The sequence below is a fragment of the Emydura macquarii genome, unplaced genomic scaffold, assembly GCF_026122565.2.
Source record: "Emydura macquarii macquarii isolate MOO-44397 ecotype Brisbane River unplaced genomic scaffold, CSIRO-AGI_Emac_v2 contig_2531, whole genome shotgun sequence".
Taxonomy (NCBI): Eukaryota; Metazoa; Chordata; order Testudines; family Chelidae; genus Emydura; species Emydura macquarii.
Genome location: NW_027132668.1, coordinates 9,819,332 through 9,845,571, shown reverse-complemented (window position 1 = coordinate 9,845,571; position 26,240 = coordinate 9,819,332). Strand labels below are relative to the sequence as shown.

The following is a 26,240-nucleotide window of genomic DNA, read 5'->3' as shown; positions in this document are numbered from 1 at the left end:
TTGTTATTAATTAAGGGGTGATTAGGCTGCTCGGGGCAGGACCCGTCTCTTAGCCAGGGGAGGCCCACACCGGTACGGAGCAGTCTGAAGCCTAGGCGCCCCGGGGGGGTTGCATAGCGCCTGACTCGACAATGACCCCTCCCGGTGCGTCTGGAATAAAAATAATAAATCCAGGCACAAAACTTCCACACCTGCCGCTGAGCGCGAGGCGGATGGACAGAACGAGCGACCTCTCGGTAAGAACAGACGCGGCGAGGGGAGCGAGATGTTGCCAGGGCTGAGGCCGGGTCAGCAGCCGCCGCCGCCGCCCCCGGGAGGTGGTTGTTGGTTGTTCCAAGGAAACCAGCCGCCGCCTGACTCCGGCAGCAGGTGCTGTCTGTCTCCCGGCTGCATCCCCCGGCCCGGCCCGGCTCGATCCGCCCGGCCGAGCAAGCTGGGAGGCCCGGCGCTGCGAACGGCGACGCGTCCCCAGCTGCGGCCGCGGGCCGGCCCGGCTGGCGGAGCCCCGGGGCCAAGCGGCGGCCGCGTGCGGGGTGAGGTAGCGCGCAGTGCGCGGTGACGCCGGGCGGTGGTGGTGTGTGTGTGTGTGTGTGTGTGTGTGTGTGTTGGGGGGGGTCTGGGCGCGGAGCAGCCTGCGGCGCCCTGTGAGTGTGTGTGTGTGTGTGTGTGAAGGGAGGGCAGCGTGCGGGCTCCGGCCGCGGCGGGCGGGGGCGCCGTGTGATGAGCAGCGAGCGGGGCCTAGCAGCCCAGCCAGCGACCTGCCGGGGCCCGGGGCAGGCGAGCGGCCGGGGCCGGCTGACTGGCTGAGCGGGCGGGCGCCCTGCCTTGGCGGGGCTGCGGGGGGAACCGCGCGGCGGGCGGAAAGTTTGTTGGGGCAGCGGCAGCGGCCCGGGCTGGGATGCGGGGCCCGGGCTTGGCTTCCCCGCCACTTGCCGCTGCGCCGCCGGGGCTGTGGTAGGCGAGGCCGGGCGGGCGGGCGGGCGCTCACCCCCCCCTCCCCGGTGCGCGGCCATTGCAGCGCCGGCCGGCCGGCCGAGGATGATCACCAACACGCGGGGCTTCCTGTGGTCCGACCTGGAGACGCGGGCGCTGCTGGAGATCTGGGGCGAGGCGGACGTGCAGTCGGCGCTGGACGGCAACTTTCGGAACAGCCATGTGTACCGGGACGTGGCCTGCCGCCTGGCCGAGCTGGGCTTCGAGCGCACCCCGGAGCAGTGCCGCATCCGCATCAAGGGCCTCAAGCGCCAGTACTACCAGGCCCGGGACGGGCTGAAGAAGAACGGGCACGCCCGCAAGATCTGCAAGTACTACGACGAGATGGACCGGATCCTCAGCTGCCGGGGCGGGCCGGACAGCGCGCCCGAGCCGCTGGCCCCGGCCGCCGACAGCGCCCAGCCCGCCGCCGCCGCCCACGGCGGGCCGCCCACGCCGGGCACCCCCCACAACAGCCGCGAGCCCGACACGGAGCTGGACGAGGACGCCGAGCTCGAGTCCCCTCACGACCACTTCACCGAGGACTCGGGCGAGTGCTCCTCCTACGCCGAGCACCCCATCAAGGTGGAGTGCCCCTCCTTCGCCATCCCCGTGCCGCCCGCGGACGGTGAGTACCAGCAACACCCAGGCCGGGGAGCCCCACCCCACACACACCCCGGTAAGGGGAATCCCCCCCGTACTCCCCCATAAGCTCTGTAACCTCCTCTTCCCCCCCACCACTCCCCATAAAATAGACGTGCTAGCGCCTCTGGCTAATATGCTTCCAGTCGCTTCTGCATTACCCTCTTCCATTCCTCTCATCCTCTTCAATGGGAACTGGGTTAAAACGTTTGTGGTCTCTAACCTCTTCCTCCCCCCCCCCCTCCCCCCCCCGTAGAGTCCTGTATCTTCCATTTAATTTCTCTTCTCCCCCTTTTTGCCCTTCTCATTCCCTATCGCAGTGTTCCATTCTTTCACCCTTGAACGAAAAGAGGAGCTGAAAGGAATTAGTTTATGAAGCTTTTAAAAATGACAAAGTAAATAGTTGCCTTCGGGAGGGGTGGGGGCAAGGGGAAATGAAGGTTCAGATAATTTTTATTTGTTTTCTTTCAATAGGAAACAAATCGGAAACTAATGGAGAGATAAGATAGGAGGTGCCAAACAGTTGTGGAATAAAACAGCAGTATCCTCATCCCTACTGCTGTGTTTAAAGTTTGCTATAGATGCTGTGCAGTTCTGTTTATCAGTGTCATTATTTGGCCAAAAACCTAGTTGGGCCTTTTTAAGAACTCTTATACTATTTAATTGATTCAGTTAGATAGTGCAGTTGCAGAAAAAAATTCTGCAGAAAGCAAGATAAAATCTGAGCCTTTCCCCCTTGCCCTTTGTACTCTGCACAAATGTTTTTTTAAGTCCAGTCTTGTGCTGCTGTATGTTTTTGTCTAAAACCAGAATCAGTCTTCAGAAGTTGACATCACTTAGAGGTTAGCCAATTGGTTGCCATTTAACCAATTTCCTTTTTATACATAATTCTCATCAAAGTGTTGTTTACACTAACATCTTTTTTGAAATGCAAATCCAAAACGCCAGCAGGCTGAAACTCAATTCGGATTAATGTAATTACCTGCAATACACAAATGAGGAGGCCCTACTGTTGAATAGCCTTCACTTAAATCTTTTTAAAAGATCAAAAAGCTTCTTCCTACTTTTTGAATTTTAGTACTACTGTAGTTAAAAGGTGTCCCTCTCTGATTACACATTGCCTGTATAACTTTTTGGATAAGCATTTATTCTCTATTATGGTACTTTTAAAACCATCCAACATAATCATGCCCAATTTTGAAATAAAATAATACCGTGATATGGCAAAATAGATGTACTTTTCACAAGGGGAACAAAATTTTACTATTTAGTCTTTTCTTTTTGTATGTCTGGAATATTGAAAATAATTTTATCTATTTTGTTTTAGGCTTTAAACAAATCAGTGCTCAAACCAGTACACCACCACTCTCTCAACCTAAAAGATCAAAAAAACGCCATGCAAATTTAACACTGGATAAAATGATGGAAAAATTTCTGCAACAAAGTGTGGATACAGAAGAGAAATTTTATAAATATGAAGAGCAACGTCTTAAAATTGAGGACAAGCGCCGTGAAGCAGAGCATGCCAGAGAGCTCCAGATGTTACAAATGTTGGGACAAATGTTGGCAGGAATTTCTTCTACAGTATCACAAAGGTCACAGTCTATACCAACTAGTCCACCTCAGAGAGCAAATCACCGATCGTATGGCGATAACTTTAATTATAATGCTATGACAGCAGCACTTTCTCCACCAATAGGTACTTCATTCTATAGCATAACTAAGATCTAATATTAATTTTAAAAGATCTGTGCAATAACTGGTGTAGTATCTGAAAATAAATGGCTAATTTTTACTTTTTTTCCCAATATTGTGATTTTTTTTATCTGTAAATTGAATTAAAATGTCGTACCATGCTGTTGAACTGATTTGTTTATATATATAAACTCTAACCAATTCTAATTTATTGAAATAACATTTTGGTAAAGTAGTCCATAAGGACTAGTCAGTTCATGTCACATTCAGATCTCTGTAGAATGCAATTATATATAGTGTGTGGTTATATATAATATGTTATGGAACTTGACCTTTAGCAAAAATGATCTGGAAGTAAAGTCTTGTAGCAGAAGGAAACAATAGTGTACTTAAAATTGAAAAAAGAAATATACATCTAAACATTCTCCAGTGATACACTTGCTGTCAAGTCTTTCAACATAATTGAAAATGTTTATTAAAAGTAATGGAGACCTAGAAAAATGACACACATTGGGGGTTTTTAATGGTGGGTAGGTCAGACACGTTTTGAACCTTAAGGCTAAAATCCTGGCCCTGCTGAAGTCAAAGGAGGTTTTTGCCGTTGACTTCAGTAGGGCCTGGGTTTCACTCTAGATATTGAATTATGTGGAAGTGTACTTTATCTGCATGCCAAAAACCAGATCCTTAACTTATGTAAATTATCATAGCTTAGGTGAATTCCACGGAGCTAGGACAGTTTATGCCTGCTTGAGGATCTGTCCCCAGTCCTAAAAATGCTTCACGTGCTATCTTTATACACTGGGGGTGAAATTCGGGCTCCATTGAAGTCAGTGGGGCTGCTTCAGTGTGTTAGGTTGTGCACATGCATAAACTTCTGCAGAGCAGTGCCAGAGGGTGAAATCCTGGAGCCATTGAAGTTGACCAAAATGTTGCAAAAGAGCTAATTTCAAATACTGATGTTCCTTTACAAAAATTTCTTGGATCTTATTTTTCTACTGTACCAATTCATCTATGAATTTATCGGGGTATGGATTTTTTAAAAATATCCTTAGAATCGGCATGTATGCAAAGGTGGTGGTGGTGGTGGTGGTTTTTCCCTTTACAGAAGGCATGTAGGCTAGAGTCCAATCAAGTATGCAGTGTAGAGTAATACACGCTTCAAGATTTATGGCAATACGTCATTTATGTTGATGATGATTTCTCTGTATATTTACATAGAAAGAATGGACAGTACCAATAATCACATAAGTGTTCTGTCCACCTTGAAAATAAAACCTATATGGCTTATGATGTTTATAGTCTGTCAGGTTGGAATGAACATGGTTTTTTGTTTTACTTTTGTTTTTAAAATCATATGTTGGTTCAGTATTCAATAGACAAGTAGTTGTCTTAAAAAAATATAATGTAGATCAACAGAACTAGAAATAAAACTCTGTAAACCATTTTCTGGCTCTAGAAAGCTATCAGAACTTAACATAGTTTGGACACTTAAAGAGCCAAATAAATGTAAGGCCCAGTCCTATGTTTCTGAGACCCTCAAACTTCTCTTTAAATTTAGTGGAGTCCTGAATAAACAAGGAATGAATGTTTGGGCCTGTCATGGTTTAAGTTAACAATTTCTTATCCTTTAGAATGAATATCTGGTCTGTAGTATTGTGTTTTTGATGTTCGAATAGTAGTTGATCAAAATGGTTTCATTTTTTCAGTCTAATTTAGAAAACATACAGAAAACTACTTAATCTTCTAAATCATGAACACAGTACTGAATTAGTCTTAATATTATTCCTTCTAAAATGCATTGACTATTAATCTGAAAGACTTTCTATTACCTGTGAAGACCTGAAGCCAGGGTTCTGCTTCTCTTACTACATTTGATGTTACAGATGTACAGTTGTAATTTTATACAGTAGCAAGAGAAACTCAGAATTCTGACTTTGTCATGTGAGGGGTATTTTAAGTTTATAATAAAATATGCTTTAAAAGTAATATTTAAGGCAACCTTTCTGCTAATGATTTCAACCTTAGTTATTTGTACCTAAAGTTGAAGTGAAATGTTTAGGCAGAAGTGAATCCAGTTTGGAGTTCCTTTTTTCTTGTTCTCTACTGTTTCCCCCCTCCTTATAGAGTCTCTGTTCTAGAAAAGCAAGGAAATGGAAGGTTTTTTTAGTAGCCATGGCCCTGTAAGAAGGTTTTGAGGTGTATCATTTTAGGGTAGGAAACTGGATAGTTCATAAAGTGTGGAATAATTTGAAGAGGAAAAAATAGTCCTATTTCCGGAGCAGAGATGAGTTTTGCTACACAATGCTATTTTGGTCAGGCTCCTAGAGGAGTAGTCTTTTTATCCCAATGGGAGTGGAATGTCTGAATTATAGAAGGATTTCCAAAGCAAGAGATCAGCCAGGCATATTTATCATTATTGAACACTATACAGTGTGTTTTGCTACAATTTAGCTAGTCTGGTTTAGTGTTAGATTCTTAAATGTTGGAGAAAAGGATTTTCTGCTGACATTGCACAGATCCAGAGTTTTCTTGTTTTGCTACCAGAATATTTTCAGGATTATGTCCTAACTTTAACATCTTTTTTTCTACTTGTGGAGTTAGGATGGCAAGGATAGTTACTGAGTACAAGACCGAATAGTTTTATTAAAAGTAAAATTGGAGAGCTGGGTTTTTTTAATCGTTTTGTACTAATAAATAACAGCCTTACAATAGAAAAACAGTAAAAGTTTAATGTAGCCTTTATTGAATTTCAAATGTGTATTTTTTCCAGTCAGAATTACAGATTTGATTTCGGTAGGGAAATCTGTGTTTAAAATAAAATGCAGCAATTAGTGTTCTAAATTAATTCTTGTGGTCTGCTCTTTAATATATTTTACTGTATTTTGTAGTGAATGCATTGTTCTCTTCAAGTAAAATTTGCCCCAGTATAGACTTCCCCTCTAAATGGAATAAATTTCACCATTTGTTTACTTTTTATAACCCTAACTACTGGAATATTACATTTTTCTCTACAAATTCTTACATAGTTTACTGAGACAGTAAATTGAAAATGCAACTCCTTCGATTTTCATTTTCCTTGGTCTAGAGCTTGAAATGTAAACTACTAAACTGGGGAGATGAGAAATTAAACTACAGTTAAAAATTATATCTTGCATAATGGTATTTTATGTAAAGGCACCTATTATATGTAAGAAATAAGATTCAGCGGGAGTGTTTTTGTTAGACTTTGTAAGCCATCTACTAGATCAGTTCTCAAACTTACTTGATTGCACCCCCTTCTTTGTGTCTATAGTAGTTTATGCCTCCCCCCCCCCCCCCCCCCCCCCCCAAGCATCTCATGCTTCCCAGGATATATTCCGTGCCCCCCAGGGGGCACCACCCCTAGTTTGAGAATCTGTATATTAGCGTAAAAAATACAGGTTAGGCTCTTATCCTGCAAGGATATATACACATCTTTAAACAGTGAGCAGTCAATGGGAATATTTTGCAGGATCAATTCCTAAATCAGGACTTGTTATTCACAGTGTGTAAAGTTAAGCATGTGCACAAAACTTTGTAAGAGTGAGGCCTTTACTAGAACAAAAATTTGCATGGTGTTGAAGACTGACTTATAGGCAATGTTCAGTTTCTTGGAATTGTATCTATTTTCATGTTGTAAATTGATTACACTAATTCTTCTGAATGTTTCAAAATGATTTAAAAGGAAACATTTCTGAAGTAATTTTTTTAAATGTCTTTATCTTTTTCAGTTATCGAGAGAGCCTTTTCACTACACAAAACACATTCTATAAAGGATATGGAGAATATTTTTCAGTTGGTGCGCAATGTTATTCCTCCTCTAACAGCAAAGAAGCATAAAGGTCAAGATGGACGTATAGGCATTGTGGGAGGATGTCAAGAGTAAGTTAAACAGAAATATATATGTTGTTGTTGAATAGGGATCTCAAGTACATGTTTTACTGATTTTAAAAGGTGTTTACATTGAAAATACTGTTTTTAAAGGACTGTGGACCCCATGTTTTCAAAAGGGACTTTGCTTAGTCAATCATTAGCAGCAGAATACATGTCCCCCTAAGTCAGTGATGCAAGACTTCACGGTTGGCAATTTCCTGGGGAAAAAACTAGTTTAGGACAGGCGAACTACTGAATACCGGTTTAAACTGAAATAATAAAATTACTAGAATATACTAATGAAAACTACTGAAACATTTAGCAATTTGTTAATAGTATTGCAATAACATGGCCCATTTAATCCTCAGTTAAAAGAAATAAAATAAAATAAAAAAATACCCTCAACCTAAAGTTGTATGGTAGAGCCTTAGTTACCTTATACAGAAACTGAAACTTCTGAATCTGGGAATTGCCATGGTTAGCAATGGAAATTAGATGCGTGTTAAGCAAACGAAGGGGAATTCCCAGATTCTGAAGTTTCAGTTTCTGTTTGAGATAAACAGCCAGACTAACTGTCCAGTCCAGTGGCCTGTCTCTTGTTCTGGCTAGTTGGAGTACAACTGCTGCAGCTGAACTCCATTGAGTACAGTGTCTCCAGTCATGAACAGAAGTGGAAGACTACTTAGCCCAGTTCATGGCTATTTTGAGAAAGTTCATGAAGATGGCAGAGAGTCCTAGAGGCAGAAATTGCAAAGAAAAAGCGAATGGGAAGGCAAGACCATATGAGAAAACATTTTGCAAAATGCTGTGGAAAGACACCAGAACCACTGACTTTGGCTACACATGTGTGAGTACTGGAATCCGAGCTTGAGGACGAGTACTGATGATAACTACATTGCCATTGCGAAGTACATCAAAAGAAAGCTAGAACGAGGTTGGCCAACAAAAACAAAGAAGTAGTATGACAGTTTTTTCAACCACAGATGGATATTTTTATAACAAAAACAACTCCAAAACTGAAACAAAAAATAGACTGAAAATTGCAGAATTTTTTTATTGCTGTAATATTCCCTTTTCTGTTCTTCAGTATGCAACTTTTGATCAGCTGCTTAAAGCCAAGTTGCAAAGCACCCAGACAAAAGCAGGTAGCAGATGAACTGTTAGATGCAATTACTTGATGTCTTGAGGATAGTAGCATGCAAGAAATTACATGGAAAAGCAGATGGTTGGAGCAATCTGTACCATGACCCAATGAGAGCTAACTATGCACAGGGAAAATTGGTTTATGTATCAGTACATGTGACCCTAGGCACCCCTGTATTCACAGTCTTCACGTTACTGCAATGATTTTTATACAGAATATGCCTTGTGAGAGATCATTTGAAAACTAATAACATGCTGGTCAATAGTGTCATTGTAAAATATATGTAACAAGGCTGTATGTGAAACTATGGGTACTCATTAATATTATGCTTTAAAGCACGGGTGTCAAACTCATTTACTATGGCAAGCCACATATGAATTAAATGTACTTCAAGTGGGCCATATATACCATAAATCGAAATACTAGGCATGACCATTTTTACGTAGTATTTTATTTGCTAGATATCAGCTATATAAAAACTGCAGTAAATTGATTTCTACAACTACTACTATTTTACGATTAAAAGAATCAATCAATGATTAAGAATTATAGTACTGCGCGATGCCCCAAGACCATACTGTCCCTCTCCTGCCTTTTGGAGCACTGTCTCGTGCACACAGCGCTCCACGTGCTGCTGCCAGAGTACACAGATCTTGTGGCAGTGCGCGCCACCGCAAGATCTCTGGCTACTGCCAGAGAGTACAATGCTGTGAGATCTCGCAGCAGTGCGCGCTGCCGCCAGGGGCTGGACCAAAAAGGTTGGCAGGCCGTATCCAGCCCATGTTGACACCCCTACTTTAAAGTCTGTGACTAAAAGGTGTTTAAACCAGGCATGACAGGGCGGGTTGATAAGCAGGTTTTCTTCAGACAAGGAAAGAGGCTGACACCTCAGACCAGGTGTGGCCAAATTCAGTGGGCTATTCATTTGTATGGGAAGTTGCAGCTGCAAAAGATAACGTGCATAGTAGTAGCAACGACCAGTGGGAGAGGAACCAGCTTGCAGCCTTATCCTCCAGACCTCATGGCTCCTTTATTCAGCATGAACTAACGAACTTTACATGAGTGTACCCTTCAGAAGAATATGTTTCAAAGGTTCATTGAATTCTAAAGAGAGGGGGAGTGAACCCTTAAGGGATCCTTTGCCTTAAAGAGACAAGAAAACCAAGAAATTGATTTCTGTGAAGTGGGTGTCCTGGCCAGGCCGTTCAGTAAAAAGCTGGAAAGAAGACTGGATCAGAGGAAAACCATCTTTAACAAAGACTGTATCTTGCTTGATACAAGTTTTAAACTTTTAGATGCATGTTTTCACTTCTATTTGTTTGTTTGTAACCATTTCTGACTTTATCCCTTATACTTGAACTCACTTAAAATCTGTATTTTTGATTAAATAAACTTGTTCTACTTTTATTCTAAATCAACCCAGTTTTATGTTTGACTTAAAGTGATTATTAATTCCAGTTAAAGCAACAGGCTGCTGTGCTTTTGTCTCTTTCAGAGAAGTAACACAGTCCGTTGCTCCTTTAATGTTCCAGGAGAGGGCTGGACGTTTTTAGGGTAGACGGTTTTGGGGAAATTTGGGACTGGGTGTGTGTTAGGTTCACTTAGCTAGTAATAACCAAGGCTGTGGGAGACCAGAGTGTGGCTGTAGTGTAACAAGCAGGCTGCTGGAATCAGAGTTGCCGAACCAGGACTTCCTAACACAGTCATTCAGTGCATGCTTGTATGCTGGTTGGGAGCACCTGATGGCGCTACAGCAGCAGAGCTTTTTTAAGGCACTTGGAATTAGAGGGCCAGCAGTGACATAACCTCTCACCGGTCTGGGCTGAACCCCAAACGACAGTGGTTGATAGTGGAAGATACTGTGTTACACTGGCAAGAGAAGCCAAGGCATTAGTAAATTAACTGTATGGTTGGGTGGTAAGAGCAACCTGACAGGCAGTGGGGGAAAAGATGTAAAGTCTGAGAAGTGCTTTAGAACAAGATGACACTTCGGTTACATATGGATGTGCCTCGCGTTGGCTAAATCTGCTTGGACAAGATCTTGCACCAAGTGCTTTGATGGAACATATAGTAGATTTACAAAAGTATTTGTGAATACTGGAACCTGTTTAAAAAAAATAAGTATTTGTAAAACCCCAAATCCCTAGTGGCACACAATGGAACAGTCAAATAACATGCCTGGAAACATAAATTTAAAAATAGGCTGCATTATCTCAGGATTGTGGGTGAGCAGGAGGTGAAATTTGAAGGTACAGTGGTCAGTATAACAAATAAAGTAAAGAGAAGCAAAGAACTTGATCACTGAAGTGAAATCAGTTGCTGTAGCTCTTGATACACTCCAAAGGGGCACATTAACAATTGCAGTTGCATGAAAAGTATGGTTGAATCTACTGAGGAATGAAGATCTTGCACTACACAAAGCAAAAGCATAGAAGAGATTTTGTGTACAGAAGTAACTGCCTCATATGTTGGCCAACCTTGTTTGATCTTCATCCAAAAAAAGCAGGAAAGAAATTTGTCAACTGAACAAGAAGAAATTGCAAGCCAGTGGTTACTCAGTAAAAATCCTCACTTTTTGCCATAATTTGCATTTAAAGTAGAAAATCTGTATCCAAAAATCTGTTTTCATCTGCTCTGAAGAAAAAAGTTTCCCCTGTAACATGGTGGAAAAATCTGAAGAATGCTGATATTTCATCTGACTTTGTAGAACCAGTGATGCAATTACATCACTGTTCAGCAAGCATGGAACAAATCTTTTAAAACTTTGCATACATCTGTTCAAAACCTGAAGAATAGGTTCAGTCTGTGCACTTCATCAAAATTGGGCCTTCGCTGGAGAATACTGTGTAGTCATATGGACTTGGAGTGGTAGTCAACAACTCTGAGTGCTTCTGATTGCTTAACGCTTCAAGACCACTGCTCTGCATTATTGTCCTTTTCATATAATCAAATGTCTTTTTTTATTTTTGTTTTATGTAATAATGAAAAATGGAATGAATCCTGACATGCATAATTTCCTTAAGAAAATACCACACAAAATGTATAAACATTCCAGTGTTCAGTGTTATAATTAAATATATTAGAATTACACCCACTTCAGTTTTACTCTTTCTTTGCCCAGTTTAAATTAATCTCCAAATCTACTGGTTTATGTAACCAAAATTTGTAGCTAAAACTAAGCATAAGGTGGTATGCATTAATGAACAGTTTTTATGATAGTCCCTGTTTAAGGCACTTTCTAACTAGCTTTTCCTTGGATGGTAAAAGCCCCCTCTGGTAAATGCCATGCCATCCCTGTTTTGGCTATACATGTGGTTGAAGTTTGGTCATTTCAGTTCCATTCCTCTCCATCTTCTCTCTTCTTTCCATCTTAATCTCTTACTATGAATTTCCTTCTACACTGTGTGAATGGAGTTTATGGGAGAAGCATTGAGAATTAAGTAACAAGGTGAAACATCTGCTGTAGACTGATCCTATTGTGACACCCTTATGCAAGTCTTGACTTCTACCAGACCTATGAACAACATCTTGGCTACCTGGCCATGGTCCTTGGTTTGGATTCAAGATTCCTTTTGAGACTCTTATTATGCACCTTCTCAACCCTTGTCAGGTGGGATATTTTGGCTAATAATATCCTGTTTTGAATTCTGGGTAACAGGAGACAGCATAGGACAATTGAGTGGGGCACTGGACTGGAAGTTACAAGACCGAGGCTCTGCTAGTGAGCCGATGATAGGGACTATGTGTCTTTAACCCTGGTCCACAGGGCTCATAGAGTGAAATCCTGACCTCATTGAAGTCGCTTTGAGTTTTGCTTTTGACTTCATTGTGGCCAGGATTTCACCCATCCTTTATAAATAAATAAATCGAAGTAGTTCTTAACTTGCTCTTGAATTTGAGTCTTCATTATGGCGGGGTGATCAATTGTCAATTTGTTTTTTAATACAAGTGTGGTGTGTTTGTTTCCTAACCTAGATCGTGTTTCATTTGTAGGTACACTGGGGCACCATATTTTGCTGCAATTTCAGCTCTTAAAGTGGTACGTGTTTTCCTGCCTTCCTGTGTTGTAATGTATTTTTAAAAACATAAGTGGATTGTTTTGTGTCATTTACAAAAGGCTTGCTTTGTACTGTGCATGAGATTTTAGTTCTTTTTATCTTATTAATAATTTCTGTGTTCTGGAAGATTAATATTCTTCCTAGTCATAGAAGTTACCATATTTGTAAACAAATGTCATTCATTTTTTTCAGTAAGCTAAGTTTATTTAATTTAGGTGATACCAAATATAGTTTAAGATGGTCTCTTTTATGTTTGAAGTTGGACAGAGATGAATACTCAGTATCTAACAAGATATTAGAGCACTGATCCAGCCATTCTGCTACGGGGGGCAATCTGCTGCACCAACCTGGAACCTGAAGTCAGTGGGCCTGTGCACAGCCACAGCATTTCACCTTAACAGAACAAACTTCAGGGTCAGGACCTTAAATTGCTCAGGGCTTGTTAAGTGATCTTATTAATATTTCAGAGGAGCCATTAGTTGGGTACTGTCTTCTGTCAAGTGTTTGTATCTTTTAAGCTTGGGGGGTGTTTCTGCATCCAAAATATCAAACTTTTTGTCCATTGCAACCTAATCTACATGTACTCTATTTGCTTTTTCTTATTAGTGGTAAAAGAAGCTTAGGGTCAAACTCAGCAATGCATGCAATTTAACTGTAATAAATTGAATAATGCCAACTTATCTCTGGTCCAGATTTGGCTCATTGGCACAAAAATAGTGGGATTGGAAAAGAACTCATGGGTAATGTTGCCTGTCCTGCATGAATATAGCACAACACTGTTTTTTGTCTGTGCTGTGACCTATCTCCTACATGGCTGTGTCCATTTTGTCTTTTTCCTCACTGTGTGCCTGGGCCTGTCATTCTTGCTCATGCAGGAATGGAAAGAATTACTCATGTGATAACAGGTTTCAAGATCTGGCCCTAAACTCTGTCTGATTTTGCCACAATCTTGCTCAATAAGTTGTATTTTTGTAAATTTGTTATTTGGCATGGAAGTTAGATCTAAGAAATTGATTTATTTCTCTCCAAACCATTGAATGGTGTGTTAGTCAAGATGGAACAGTTACCAAGTTTGCTTTATTTAACAAGCAATAGGAATTCACAGTTGTTCAACGGGTAGCCATTGGAATAATTGTTTACACACTACTAAGATTACAATTGGTAATTCTGCAAATTTTCTTTTTTAGGGTGCAGACTTATCCCACGTATTTTGTACCAAAGATGCAGCAGCTGTAATAAAGTCATATAGTCCAGAGCTGATTGTTCATCCAGTTCTGTAAGTGACTTTTTTCTTTAAATAATCATTGGTTTACATTATTTCTCTTCCTGAATCACAGGGGAGGTGAATTAAAGGTTATGAAAGTGATTATGTATTATTTATTTTCATTGAAGATCATGCAGAAATTCTGACCTGTTAGAAACATTTGTGCGTGTGTGTGTATCAGAGTACAAATTAAAAAAGCAAAGATTTTGCTTTCAGCATGCTTACTGACATATTTGTAATTGTAATGCATTAAAAGAGAGCAGTTGCAAAATCCAGAACTGTGTGTGGGACAAGTCAGCATTTTAGAATCTTTTAAAAAGCCAAAATAAAACACTCACATGTAACGTCCCAAATTTCTTTCTTCTTTGTTCTTAATCAGTTGTTATAGCAATATATTCTTTTTTCTCACCACTGTGTATATGACAATATTCATGCTAAACTGCTGCACAATAAACTTATCTTAACTTTTTATGATTTTCTTCTTAATCTAAACTTCTTTAATGACTAGATTTGTTATCTACAAGGTGAAACATTTAAGGGTTAACAGGACTCACTATAAAATGTCCAGGTCTGCTTATATGCATTTGTGGGGTGGGGGTGTTGGTTGGTTTGTTTTAATTGTTGGCTGGCGCAAGTCACTAACTGAATATCTACAGGTGATGTTGTTTGGGTTAGGTTTTGCAAATTGTTTGGAATGAATGTTCCAAAGAAGAATCAAGAAGTAGGCCTTGCTTACGTGGCTCTAGCTTAGGATAAGTTTGCAGTACATATTGCATTGCATTGGTGTAAATCATGTCTACACTAGATCCTTATCTAAACTAGAAAAAACAGTGCTTTAAAAACAAGAATCAAATCCTGTTTGCTGAACACTACTGTAGACAGGGTATAATACTTTTAAAAACATGTTAGTGCCTTTTTAAAAGTGTGTGATCAACCCTAAAGAGAAGCCTAGTATTGACAGCTACAGTCAGCACATTTTAAAGCGTTAAACTTCTTCTATGTGAAAATTAGCATTTAAAAAATCTTTAAAACAAGTTAACAATCATTTTGGGGTTTTGTTTTGTTTTTTTGTTTGTTTTTGAGCATACCCTTTTGTTTTCCTAGGCCAGACAAGGTAGAGTGGTTTGCATTGCACTAGTGCAACTACACTAATATCTAAAATCCAATGGGCAGACCATCAGTTGGTGTAAATTGTCACAACTCCATTGACGTCGGTGGAACTATGATGGTTTTATGCCAGCGGAGATCACAGAAAGCATGCATGAATTATAATCTGAAGTAACTGTTAGTTCTCAAACTGTGTTAATTGATGACAAGCCGTTGGGCTACCAACTATGATATTTTTGTGGGAGGAGTTGATACACAGTACTGTTGACTAGTTTGTGGTAATGGAAAAGTATCATAGAAAACACTGAGATAATATGATCAGAAAGGAGAGAACCATGAGCAAACAAGAGATTGCTGGATCTCAAAAAGTGATAGATTGTCTCTCTAAAAAGAGGCACTGGAAATCTCTATATGTGGAATTTCTGTGGATTTTTCTTTCCACGCAGACTTTTAATTCAGTGTCTTCTGAAGAATAAAATCTTCAACTAAAAATAAATTGTTGCCTGACTAGTTGCAAAGAGAGCCTTTCTATGCTAAACTGATGCACTGTCCTATTAATTCTGTAACAAGACAAACACTATATAGGTCTGGGTAAACTTGCCCTGTTCATCCAAATAGAATGTTAGATCTGAAGGCTGGTGACTGTTTAAATGTCAGTATTGCTAATTTTTACACTGCAAACTGACTTAGCAGAAACAGTCAGCTAATATACTTATTTAGTGTGGTTGGATGTTACTGGGAACATTATTATTTAAAACTGAATAAAGTTTAAGATTTAAAAATGTAAATAACTGAATATTCAGATTTGGTTTTCTAAATTTTTTTCTACTTCCTCATAAGATATATTTGTGCATTCTCTCCTGCCTCCAAATGTGAGATAATGGTCATTCCTCATAAATGAGAGCAATCTACCTTTTTGGGGGTGCCCAAATGTATTGACTGAATGTTTAAATCCAGTTTTGTCTGTGTCAAACACAGACTGCCCACGTTCACTTTTAAGGCCATCCAAGACTTTCGTATATCATTTCTTATGTGGTGTTGAGCTGACAATCTCTGCTTCTGATCTTCCAGCAACAGCAACCTTTATTGGCCATCAGTCCGTTTTCCTCTCAAACATCCTTTGTGTTGTCACCCATGCTGCCCTTTATGCAGAGGGGGAGCTCCCTGTAAACGTTTGCAGGTTATTGCGTAGTCCTCCTTTGTGCCCCTCCTTAAAGGTCACCTTTGCTATGATATCTGCAAGATGCATGACAATGGCTAGGTAGCTGATGTACTGTGACCCTTGCTCATTATGCCAATCATTACTAGGGCCTTGTGTACTCTGATTCTGTGTTCACTGATTTGATTTTGCAAAATTTGACATTTAGCCAAACTGCTGAACAATGCACCATTATACTGCAGTCAGGAGACTGACATCTTGTTCTCTCTGCTCTGCTGTTCCCTGACTGCAGCTTCCTCTTTCGGTGCTGCTTTCACCTCAAGGGGGAGTGCATTACAGTAAGCAGCACATTCTCCTGCCCTGCTCTCCATAAAAGTGGGAGCTGGAAAGTGAGACAACGGCTCATCAGGACTGTCTGCTTGTCTTTGAAGGTGTGGGCCAGAGGAGGTATATGGCAGACAGAGGCTGAGCTGGTGAGCCTGGGGCACCAGGCAGAGCTCTCTAATGCTCAGGATGCCAAGTGTGTGATGGGGAGGTAGGTCTGACCAGGGTTGCAGAGGGAGTGTTTTGAAGGTAAAGGCCCACCTGATGGACTGCAGGCACTGGGCAGAATTATATCCTTTGTGAGCTGCGAAGGATGCAGAGCTAAATTAAGGTAATTTGCAGTTCTAAGTGCACTGCAACACAGGTTCCTTATTGTTTCATACCATTGCCCCACCCACCACTTGGACAGATGGTGGCAGAGGGTGCCCATGCTACTCCCAGTGAGGCAAAGGTAACAGCATGGGGCTTGGATAGGATGGAGTCTTACCTAGCTGCCCCATACTACTTTTCCCCTTCCCCATCCCAGGAAGCTGGTTAATAGCAGCTGTCTCTACAAGGAACCTAAACATTCCGCCTTATCAGGAGTAATTTTCTCCTTTATCCAGGGATTCCATAAAATATAATACTGCACCTTCAGAGAGGATTTGCCAGTGTAATACAACAAATCAACAAGTCAACCTAATTAACATTGCTGTGGAATTGAATAGCTCATGCTGCAGAATTTGAGCCCATTGTGCTGCAAAGAACACAGGACCCTGACCATAATTCTCCCCTACCCTCTCCCACTCTCTCATCATATCCATCTGATGCGGGTGATTCTGATCACAAGGTTGCAGAAGTTTGTGAGAGAGTGAGGAGTACAGTATGGTATGGGGATTGCAGATTATAGGCTGATTTGACTTGGTATGCAAATTGCAGCACAACTGCCTAAATGACTACTAAATCCTATCAAGTGTATCTTTTCCTAGTAAAAAAACTAGGAAATTCAGTACCAAAAAAACCTACATTAACGCAGCGTGACAGGGGTTAAAAATTTGGTCATACTACATTCCCTCTGTTCTCCTGGAGATGGCAATAGCCAGTGGTAATTATTTCTATATGCTACAGGTGTAGACAATTTATAAGATGTATCTGCAGTAAATGGTGGACCAGTAATTGGGCCTGCTTGTGAAAGGTGTGTTTGTGATATGAGGACATGTGTGGGTTACTTTTGAGGTGTGATTATTTGTACCCTCTCTGTGTGAGCAAGCAAAGGGAATTACTACACGTGTGTCTTCAGAATCTACTGTGCATCATTTCAATGTAGAATTGTGTACATCATATAATTAGGGCACAGTGTTTTGTTAGGGTGTTGTCAGTAGCAAGCTGGGATATGACAGCAGTCTGCATTTATATTTGCAAGTATTTTGAGTAAAGTGAGCATGGTTGGTGTCAGGTGTAGTTGTATTGAATGGTGGAGACAGTCGTTAGCTCTGTTTGGTATAGATGTGTTTGGGAGATCTGTGAATTAGTTTGAGGTGTGTGACAGAGCAGTGACTGTGAAATAAGATCTATGTTTACCACTCTCTCTGTGTTAAGAGAAGCATACTTTCAGAATGCAATATGCTTCATTTTATGGAGAATTGTGTAGGTTATGTCAGTAGCAGGGCATAGAGCTTTTCTTAGAATGGATTATTGTCAGCTCTGAGGTGGAATATGAGAGGATTCTGTGCTTTAATAATAGTTAAATGAAAGTGTAGGTTGAGATGGTATCCTCCGAGTAAGTGTAAGGGAGTTGTAAGAGGCTTTGAAGTGGTTCTTAAATTATGCATGTGCTGTATTCCTTCTGGAGACTTGGCGAAGTATGAGTGTACACATTTTTTGTCCTTTTAATAGCATTAAATGGAGTTCTGTGGGTGAGAGTGAATGGGTTGTAAAAGGAGAGGAACTGGAATGAGCAGAGTAAAGATGTGTTAATGGGCATATTGGGGCATTGCTGAATGAGGGCAGCCTTAGGCCATGTCTACATTAGCACTTATGCCGGCAAGACGTTTGTCGCTCAGGGGTGTGAAAAAACACAAAAGTTTTGCCAGCGTAAGTGCTAGTGTAGACAAAACCTTAAGGTTGCATGCATATTTCCTGTATTTCAGAAGTTTGAGTTTTGCTCAGCTCGGTGTTCTGCAACGGGACAGCATAGCACCACGCAACCTTAACGCTCCATTAGCATAAAATTTTGCCATTGACTTGATATTGGGTAGTAAATTCCAGAAGTGAGCCAGTTGGAGGTATACCTGATGATCTTTAACACATTTATAATGTGCAAGCAGAATATAGTCTAGACCAGTATTATTTGGTGCTTTAATAGGGCCACTTTCACAAAGCTGAAAATTATGAGACAAATCAGCTGGAAGGAAGAATTTAATCAGAAAAATATGAGTGATGATTGGGAATCATTTAAGAACACTTTATTACATGATCTAAAATCTGCAATCCCACAGTTGAGAAGAAGGCCATGTTGGTTTAAAAGAAGACCTGGTTTAGATGCGAACAGCTACACAAAGTGTGTGTGTGTGTGTGTGTGTGTGTGTGTGTGTGTGTGTGTGTGTGTGTGTGTGTGTAAATATAAAAATGAAAGAGGAAATTGATAGTAATGAATATATATCAGAAGTTCAGAATTATAGAATATAAGGGAAGCCAAGGGACACATGGAGAAATCTATGGCCAGCAGAGTTAAGGAAAGTAAGGAAGAATTTCCTAATTATGTTAACAAAAAAAATTGGTCCATTACGAGATGGAAATGGTAGAATTATCACTAATAATGTGGAAAATGTAGAAGTGTTCAATAAATATTTCTGTTCTGCATTTTGGGAAAAAATTATATCTCATCATATGGTAGTAATGCTCTTTCCCTTCCACTAGTATCTCTGGAAGATGTTAAATAGAAGCTAGTAAAGATAGACATTTTTAAATCAACAGGTCCAGATAACTTGTGTCCAAGAGTTTTAAAAGAGCAGGCTAAGGAGCTCTCTAGACTATTAATGTTGATTTTCAGTAAGTCTGGAAGCACTAGAGGAGTTCCTGGAAGACTGAAAGAAGGCTAATGTGTATGTGTTTCTATCAAAACAAATTAAAAAAGCCAATTTTTGAAAATGGTAAATTGGATGATTTGGGTAATTATGGGGTCTGTCAGCCTGACATCAGTCCCAGGCAAGATAATGGAATGGCTGATTACAGGACTCAATTAATAAAGAATTAATGCAGGATAACGTAACTAATGTAAATCAATGTGGGTTTATGGAAAATAGATCTTGTCAAACTAACTTGATATCTTTTTTTTTTTTGGTGAGATCATAAGTTTGATTGATAAATGTAGTAGTGTTGATGTAATATACGTAGACTTCTGTAAGACATTTGACTTGACGTTTTGTTAAAAAAACTAGAATGATATAAAATCAATATGGCACACATTAAATAGATTAAAAATTGGCTAACTAATAGGTCTCAAAATGGAATTGTAAACGGAATCATCATGGAGCGGGTATGTTTCCAGAAGGGTCCCATTGGGTTGTTGGCCCAGTGCAATTTAACACTTTTTTTTATCAGTGATCTGCAAGAAAATATAACTTCATTTGTAATAAAGTTTGCAGATGACACACACATTGGGGGAGTGATAAATAATGAAGAGGACAGGTTACTAATTCAGGGGGTGCAAGCAAACAATATGCATTTTAATATGGCTAAATGAAAATGTATATATCTAGGAACAAAAAATGAAGGCCACACTTACAGGATGGGGAACTCTATTCTGGGAAGCAGAGACTCTGAAAAAGGCTGGGGGTCATGGTAGATAATCAGCTGAACATGAACTCCCAATGCGACACCATGGCCAAAAGAGCTAATGTGACCCTGGGATGCATAAACCAGGTAATCTTGAGTTGGAATAGAGAGGTTATTTTACCTCTGTATTTGGCACTGGTGTGAACCCTTCTGGAGTACCATGTCTAGTTCTAGTGTCCACAGTTCAAGAAGAATGTTGATAAACTGGAGAGGTTTCAGAGGAGAAGCACTAGAATGATTAAAGGATTAGAAAACATATTGTATAATGATATGATTGAAGCGCTCAGTCTGTTTATCTTACAGAGAAAGTTATGGGGTGACTTGGTTACAGTCTGTCAGTACCTACCTGCGGTACAAATATTTAATAATGGGCTCTTCAGTCTAGCAGAGAGAGGTATAACGTGATCCAATGGCTGAAAGCTGAAACTAGACAAATTCAGATGGGAAATAAGGGGTAAATTTTTAACAGTCAGAGTAATTAACCATTGGAACAGTCTGCCAAAGATCATGGTGGATTTTCCATCACTGGAAATTTTTAATCAAGATTAGTATGTCTTCTAAAAGATATGGTGTAGGAATTATTTTGGCAGGTTCTATGGCTTGTATTATGCAGGAGATTAGACTACACTTGGTCAGATGCAGAGCTCTGATTACAAAAGAACGCTCCCAGTTCTACCTAAAACAAATTTCAGGAGCAGCAAATCTTGCCACACTCTTGCCTAGGAGTTTATGACCATAGTTTTTTATCACCTTTCACAGTTCCTAGTTACTCACTGCAGATTTTGCCTCGTACATATTTTGAGCGTAGAAAGAAGCAGAAGGACAAGCATATAAGATACTGACAAACGCCTATACACACTTGCATGAGAAAATAAAATGTAGGTTATCCCTCAAACGGAGAGCGGGGAAGAAAAACTCTCACATCTGTCTTCCAGGAAAACTAATGCCCTCTCAGCAGCTGATTGGAGAGAGAGAGTGAAGCTCTGTATCCCTTTCCCCTTCCACTCTTTTTACCGGTAGCCAGAGGAAGACCAGGGAGATGTTTGCTGAGGCTTTCAGGAGAGTACATTCGGATCCCACTATGGGGCCACTTTCTCTTACTTATTTATATCTATCATCTAATTTGCTATTACTGAGGGAATCTAGTCAAACAGGCTATCTGATGGCATTTCACATTGCTATTACCTGGCTATCCTGAAGCTAAGTGGCCACTTGAAGGTTCCCTCCATTTGAAGCAAAGCTGCCATTCTGGCCTGCCTCAGGGATGTTTCCATTGCAGAGATCTGCAAAGCAACTATATAGTTTACGCTCCAAATTTACAAATCATTGTTGCTTTGCTTGGATTCAACCTCCAGGTGGATTTTTTACTGTGAGATTTTCATTCCCATGATAGGGGAATCCAAACTCTTGCCCAGTCACCATGCTCAAAAAAGTTTTTATTTGGAAACACCCCTAATTTTCATTCGGTTAATTCTTGCATTGGATTGTTAATCCTTTTTGCAGGATCAAATGTTGTTTTTTGGACTTGTAAGCGATTTCTGGCTCCTCTTTATATTGTTAATGTTGTTCTTTTGGGACACTGCTAGAGCTTCTTACGCTTCTGGTGTGTGAGTCCTGCAGAGGTGATGCCTGTTGGATAAGAGAAAATTTGTTTACCTCATAACTTTGCTTCTCTGAAGAGCTCATCTTTTATGATTCTTGCTCTCCTGACCACTTCCCCTCAGAGCCTTGTGGTTATGCTTTTTGAAGAGGGTTTCTCTTGCACTTTGTTTTTCATTTTTTCCCTTTTGAGGCACATTTTTGCCTTTTGAGGCACATTTTTGATTGTGTTAATCATTTTGAATAGTCTTTTCTTTTTCTCTGGGAGCTTAGCCTAGTGGTCAGTTCAAGGTGCTGACTGAAAGGGTAGCAATTACGTTCCTTTCAGTGGTTCCCAATCTTTTTGAGTGAAAACCTCACTAGTTAACACTAGTAAATCATGCTCTTCCCCATCCCCCAGCCATAAACCCATATAACCTCTATAAACACATAATTATGATATTACAAAATTACATGAATAATAATAATAAATTACTTTTACCTGAGTAAGAAACTAAGCCTGCCCTGGCGCAGCCGTCACCGCACGCCACGTGTGGCCCTGCCTCTTCACATACCTCATGGACTGAGGGTAATGGAAGTGGAGGGCACTGGCAGGCTGGCTGGGGCTGCTCCGCAGGACTGGGGGAGAGGGGTGCTCCTCTACTCCTGCCAACATGGGGCTTGAGGTGGTTGCACCACTCTGGTCTCAGTCCTGCTGCTCCCGGGGGGAGGCAGGCTGCTCCTTCACTCCAGCCAGCTCAGGGCTTGAGGCTGCTGCGCCCAGCTAGCATGGAGCTCAGGGGGGCTAAATGACCTCAGTATTACAGAAGTTCACGGACCCCATGTAATCTTTGATGCCCCCCCAAGGGGGTCCTGCATCCGAGGTTCTGAACCATTGCCTTAGGAGGCGGACAGTTACAATGGGGGATCTAGTTTTTACTTCGGTTGAGAATCCTGCAAATTTATATCTTCAGCAAAGCGAGATTACGTGTTGGGTCATAGATTACGTCTGTGTGTGTGTGTGTGTGTGTGTGTGTGTGTGTGTGTGTGTGTGTAATAGTCTATCAGACAGCAATTTTATAATTTATGTATTCAGAACTACTCTGCAGTATAAGCAATCCATAATTCTCATTAGCTTCTGTGTTCTGAACACAGATATCCTGAAATGAATCTAGGTTGATGCTACTCTATGCAGTACTTGTTCTGATTTCCTTATTTAAAAAAAAACAGCCAGCAATAATTTTTCAGCACCTCTTTATGTCAGTGATTTGTGGTATTATCACCATTATTGTCGCTCCTAATCTCTGGGCCTTTCTGACCATCTGCTTTGTGTTCTTTCTTGATGTGAAATTGCAAAAGAGTTATGTGAAACTTAATGTTTGTAAAATGCTCTGAAGATGAAAAGCGGTACAGAACGCTAAGTATTACCACCAGAGGCAAAATCAGCAGGAGTGGCTTGACATCGGACTATGCATTTCTCAAGAGATGGTTCTGTCTTGAGGAGTGTGTATTATTGGTTGGGCTGCAGAAACAAAACTCTTATTTTTCATGCTTGAAAATAAAAAACAATTAACAAATTTCCTGCTATGAGGACTATTTTCATAAATTGTCCAAAAAGTGACAGTCATGCAACTAGTGAGGACTTGGATTCAGCTATTAGCCTACATTTAACACACCTCTTTTATGTATTAAATGCTTTTAGCCTTTACTAGCCAAGTTCATTTTAAATCCAAGTTTTTCAAAGTTTCTCTTAGAGCATGGGGTAGAATCTTATTGCATCACTTTTCTTCTCTGTGTTCTACATCTTAAATAAATGTTATTTAATAAATGAATAAAACAGTGGCCCACATACATTTCGCCCCCCAGAAAATTAGAATTTGGGTTACTGGAGGCTTTTCACATTACTTGATACTAAAAATTGTTCATTTTTACAAGTGCTTTATAAGCTCAAGACTTCCAGAAGCACATTTTTACTCGCCTATGTTTTTTCTATACTTTCTAATATCCATATCATAAAATTGTTATGGGGATCAGGTTAGAGAGAGGTCAGAAACTAGCTGTTTGGAGACTCTCTTTTTATTGTTCCTTATGGTTTAAAGGAGACAAACTGCATTGTTTAATTAGAAATTGAGCATCCATACACTTGTGCAAGGAAAGCATTGGAGAGACACTAATTTTTATCCAATGGCTGTTTGTCTCATTTATCTTTGCAGTGGTTCATCACTTCTGCTTAGCAGCCTTGTTTTTTACTAAACCGTTTTAGAGTGTCAGCGCACAGTGCCCTTTTGGGAGCTCGTACTAATGCATTCTGGGGTTCCTGAAGCATCTGTTGCTGTTCAGAGAGGCTTTTGGCTAACTTCCAGATGAGGCACTGCATCATAGGATGGGTTTCAGAGGACTGGTTGAGCTGGTGTTGCTGCAAATGCTTTTGACTCCTGCCTCGCACTTGAAGAAATCATTGTAGAGTGCATTAGTTCTGACAGACCTAAGCTAAATATTTGCTTCCCAGTGGTTTTGACCAATCGTCATGGCTGATGCTTATAAAACACCCAGGATGGCTTGTACAAGTGTTGCAAATTCAGGATTTTCCATGTAATAGTATCTTGCAACACCTTTTTGCTTAATGTAGAGAAGGTTTGCTGTTCATTCCTTTGTTACAATGTAGTTTTGCTTCTGCCATTTAAAAAAGGAAAAAAAACAGTCCTAATTCCCTCCCCCCCCCCTTACTACCTCTTACCTAACTCTAAGGGGTATTGTGAGGATTAATTAATATCTGAGTAAAGTGCGTTGAAAACATTTGGACTTGTGGACCAGAACAGAGCTGCCCAGAGGTTTTGGGGAGCCCAGGGCAAAATCTGAAACTGAGCCCTCCACCCTCTTCAAAGAAAACTTTTTTTTCTGTTGAGGGAGGCTCTGGTGGGGGTCAGTGTGGAGGGTGAGCCCATCCGTCTCACCCTCCAGTGGTGGCTCCTGTCCTGTGGTGCTGCAGCACCACTCAGGTTTAGCCTCTCCGTCGTGACGGGGGGGGCCCTGGAGGTGAATTTCAGTGAGTGGCATTGTGACATGGTGTACAGGGGTCGCAGCACCCCACTCAGGGCAAACTGCTCCCTGTCCCCAAATGTCCTGGATCAGAATATAGCCGTTTCAGAGAAAGCTATTCTGCAACTGATGAGATTTCTGCAATAGTTCTTAGGTTCAACTTCCCCATGAACACAAGTCGTAAAGTATTATTACTGGGTAATGTCACCAGTTGAATAGTTTGATTTTTCTTTTAATTGACAGGGAAGGGATGGAGAGTTTGGCCATAACGGAACTGTAATGCTTAAACAGCTGAGAAAAGGAATACAAGTAGATCATAGCTTTGCCATATTAGAACAATAAACAGTGATACTCATTGCAAGCAGGTTGTGGTGTATGCCTCAAACATATAACAGTTTGTGCTTATTGTTCTCTAATTAAAATTTTTCAAAGGTTCCAGCAACAAGCAAATGACCGTTACTGTTAAGTACGAGACTTAACAGTCAAAAGTGAGGATAGTTACTAATAGCTTAATGTCCAGGTACTAGTAAGAAGTGGAAAGGGCACACAAAATGAGTCACTTTTTGTAATTTCATTTGGTTTTAAATTTACCAGTTTTTTTTGGCAACGGTATACACTTATTGAGAGGAAGGAGCTAAATTCCTTCTTCCATTGTTCTGTTTCTTTTCCTTCCACCAGCAAGTAGGGAAATCTGCTGCCCTTTTTCCATTTGTCTACAGCCACCCAAACAGGATCTGAATACTATACATTCTACAGATGTCTTTTGTCTCTTCCCACTCGTGGGGATGAGCTGGTGAATGCAGCCCAGATGGTGGCACTTTCTTATAGCAGTGCTTGCTGGTGAGCTAATGGGCCCCTCCAATCCCTGCCTTCTGTGCTCATCAATGATGCTATAAAAGGGGGGGTGGGGAAGAGCTGGCATCCCTGCTGCCTTATTCTGCGGAATAAGAAGGTTCCTGTAAGCATGGCCAAATCTCATTCAGGGGAATCCTCAGATTCGGATCCAAGGACTGCAAATCCAAAACCAAAGAATAAAAATCTGACACGGTAAACTCAGGTTAAGAGCCATGTTCTGGTTTCTAAGATTGTATTGGATCTGAAGAGATCCAGCAGCAGGTTCTGCATCTCCCATCCACCTTGCATCAGTCTTCACAAGTTTATCATATGGAACTGCAGTTGGACCTGTTGTCACAGCTGAAAGGAGGCAATGTTGTCTCATCTCCCAAAGGGAAAGCATAAAAGAGGAAGACTCCTGGTAGTTCTCTTGCTCCAAACTCCCTGCCAGAGAAAAGATCAGACAAATCGTTGCAGATATCCCTTGACGCTTTCCTTCCAACCTTTAAAATGTGTGTGGTCTCTCCCAGTAAAGTTATTTTGCCCTTCTTCCGTTTTACATACGGCAGGTCACGTAGTTTCTCCAATAATTTGAGTCAGATCTAAGATCAGATGCAAGGTTGGAGCTGCAAGTTTAGGAAGATTTTAAACATTTAAGCATATCAACAAAGCTCCTGTGTTCCATTCTCATTTGATTTCCTGAACCCCCCCTATTAT

At 40.8% G+C, this 26,240-nt stretch overlaps 1 protein-coding gene across 4 annotated transcripts in view; it reads left to right on the top strand.

Annotated features, from left to right (window-relative positions):
• Nucleotides 1–26,240, top strand: part of NAXD (NAD(P)HX dehydratase) — a 75,376-nt gene that overhangs the window by 1,050 nt on the left and 48,086 nt on the right. The window contains exons 1-6 of one of the 4 annotated variants that reach the window (XM_067563696.1): nucleotides 210–236; nucleotides 1,019–1,600; nucleotides 2,942–3,313; nucleotides 7,059–7,209; nucleotides 12,338–12,383; nucleotides 13,590–13,678. In XM_067563696.1, coding sequence (XP_067419797.1) covers nucleotides 1,039–1,600; nucleotides 2,942–3,313; nucleotides 7,059–7,209; nucleotides 12,338–12,383; nucleotides 13,590–13,678 — 1,220 coding nt within the window. In that variant the 5' untranslated portion in view covers nucleotides 210–236; nucleotides 1,019–1,038. The other 3 variants (XM_067563695.1, XM_067563698.1, XM_067563697.1) reach the window with 3 other exon arrangements.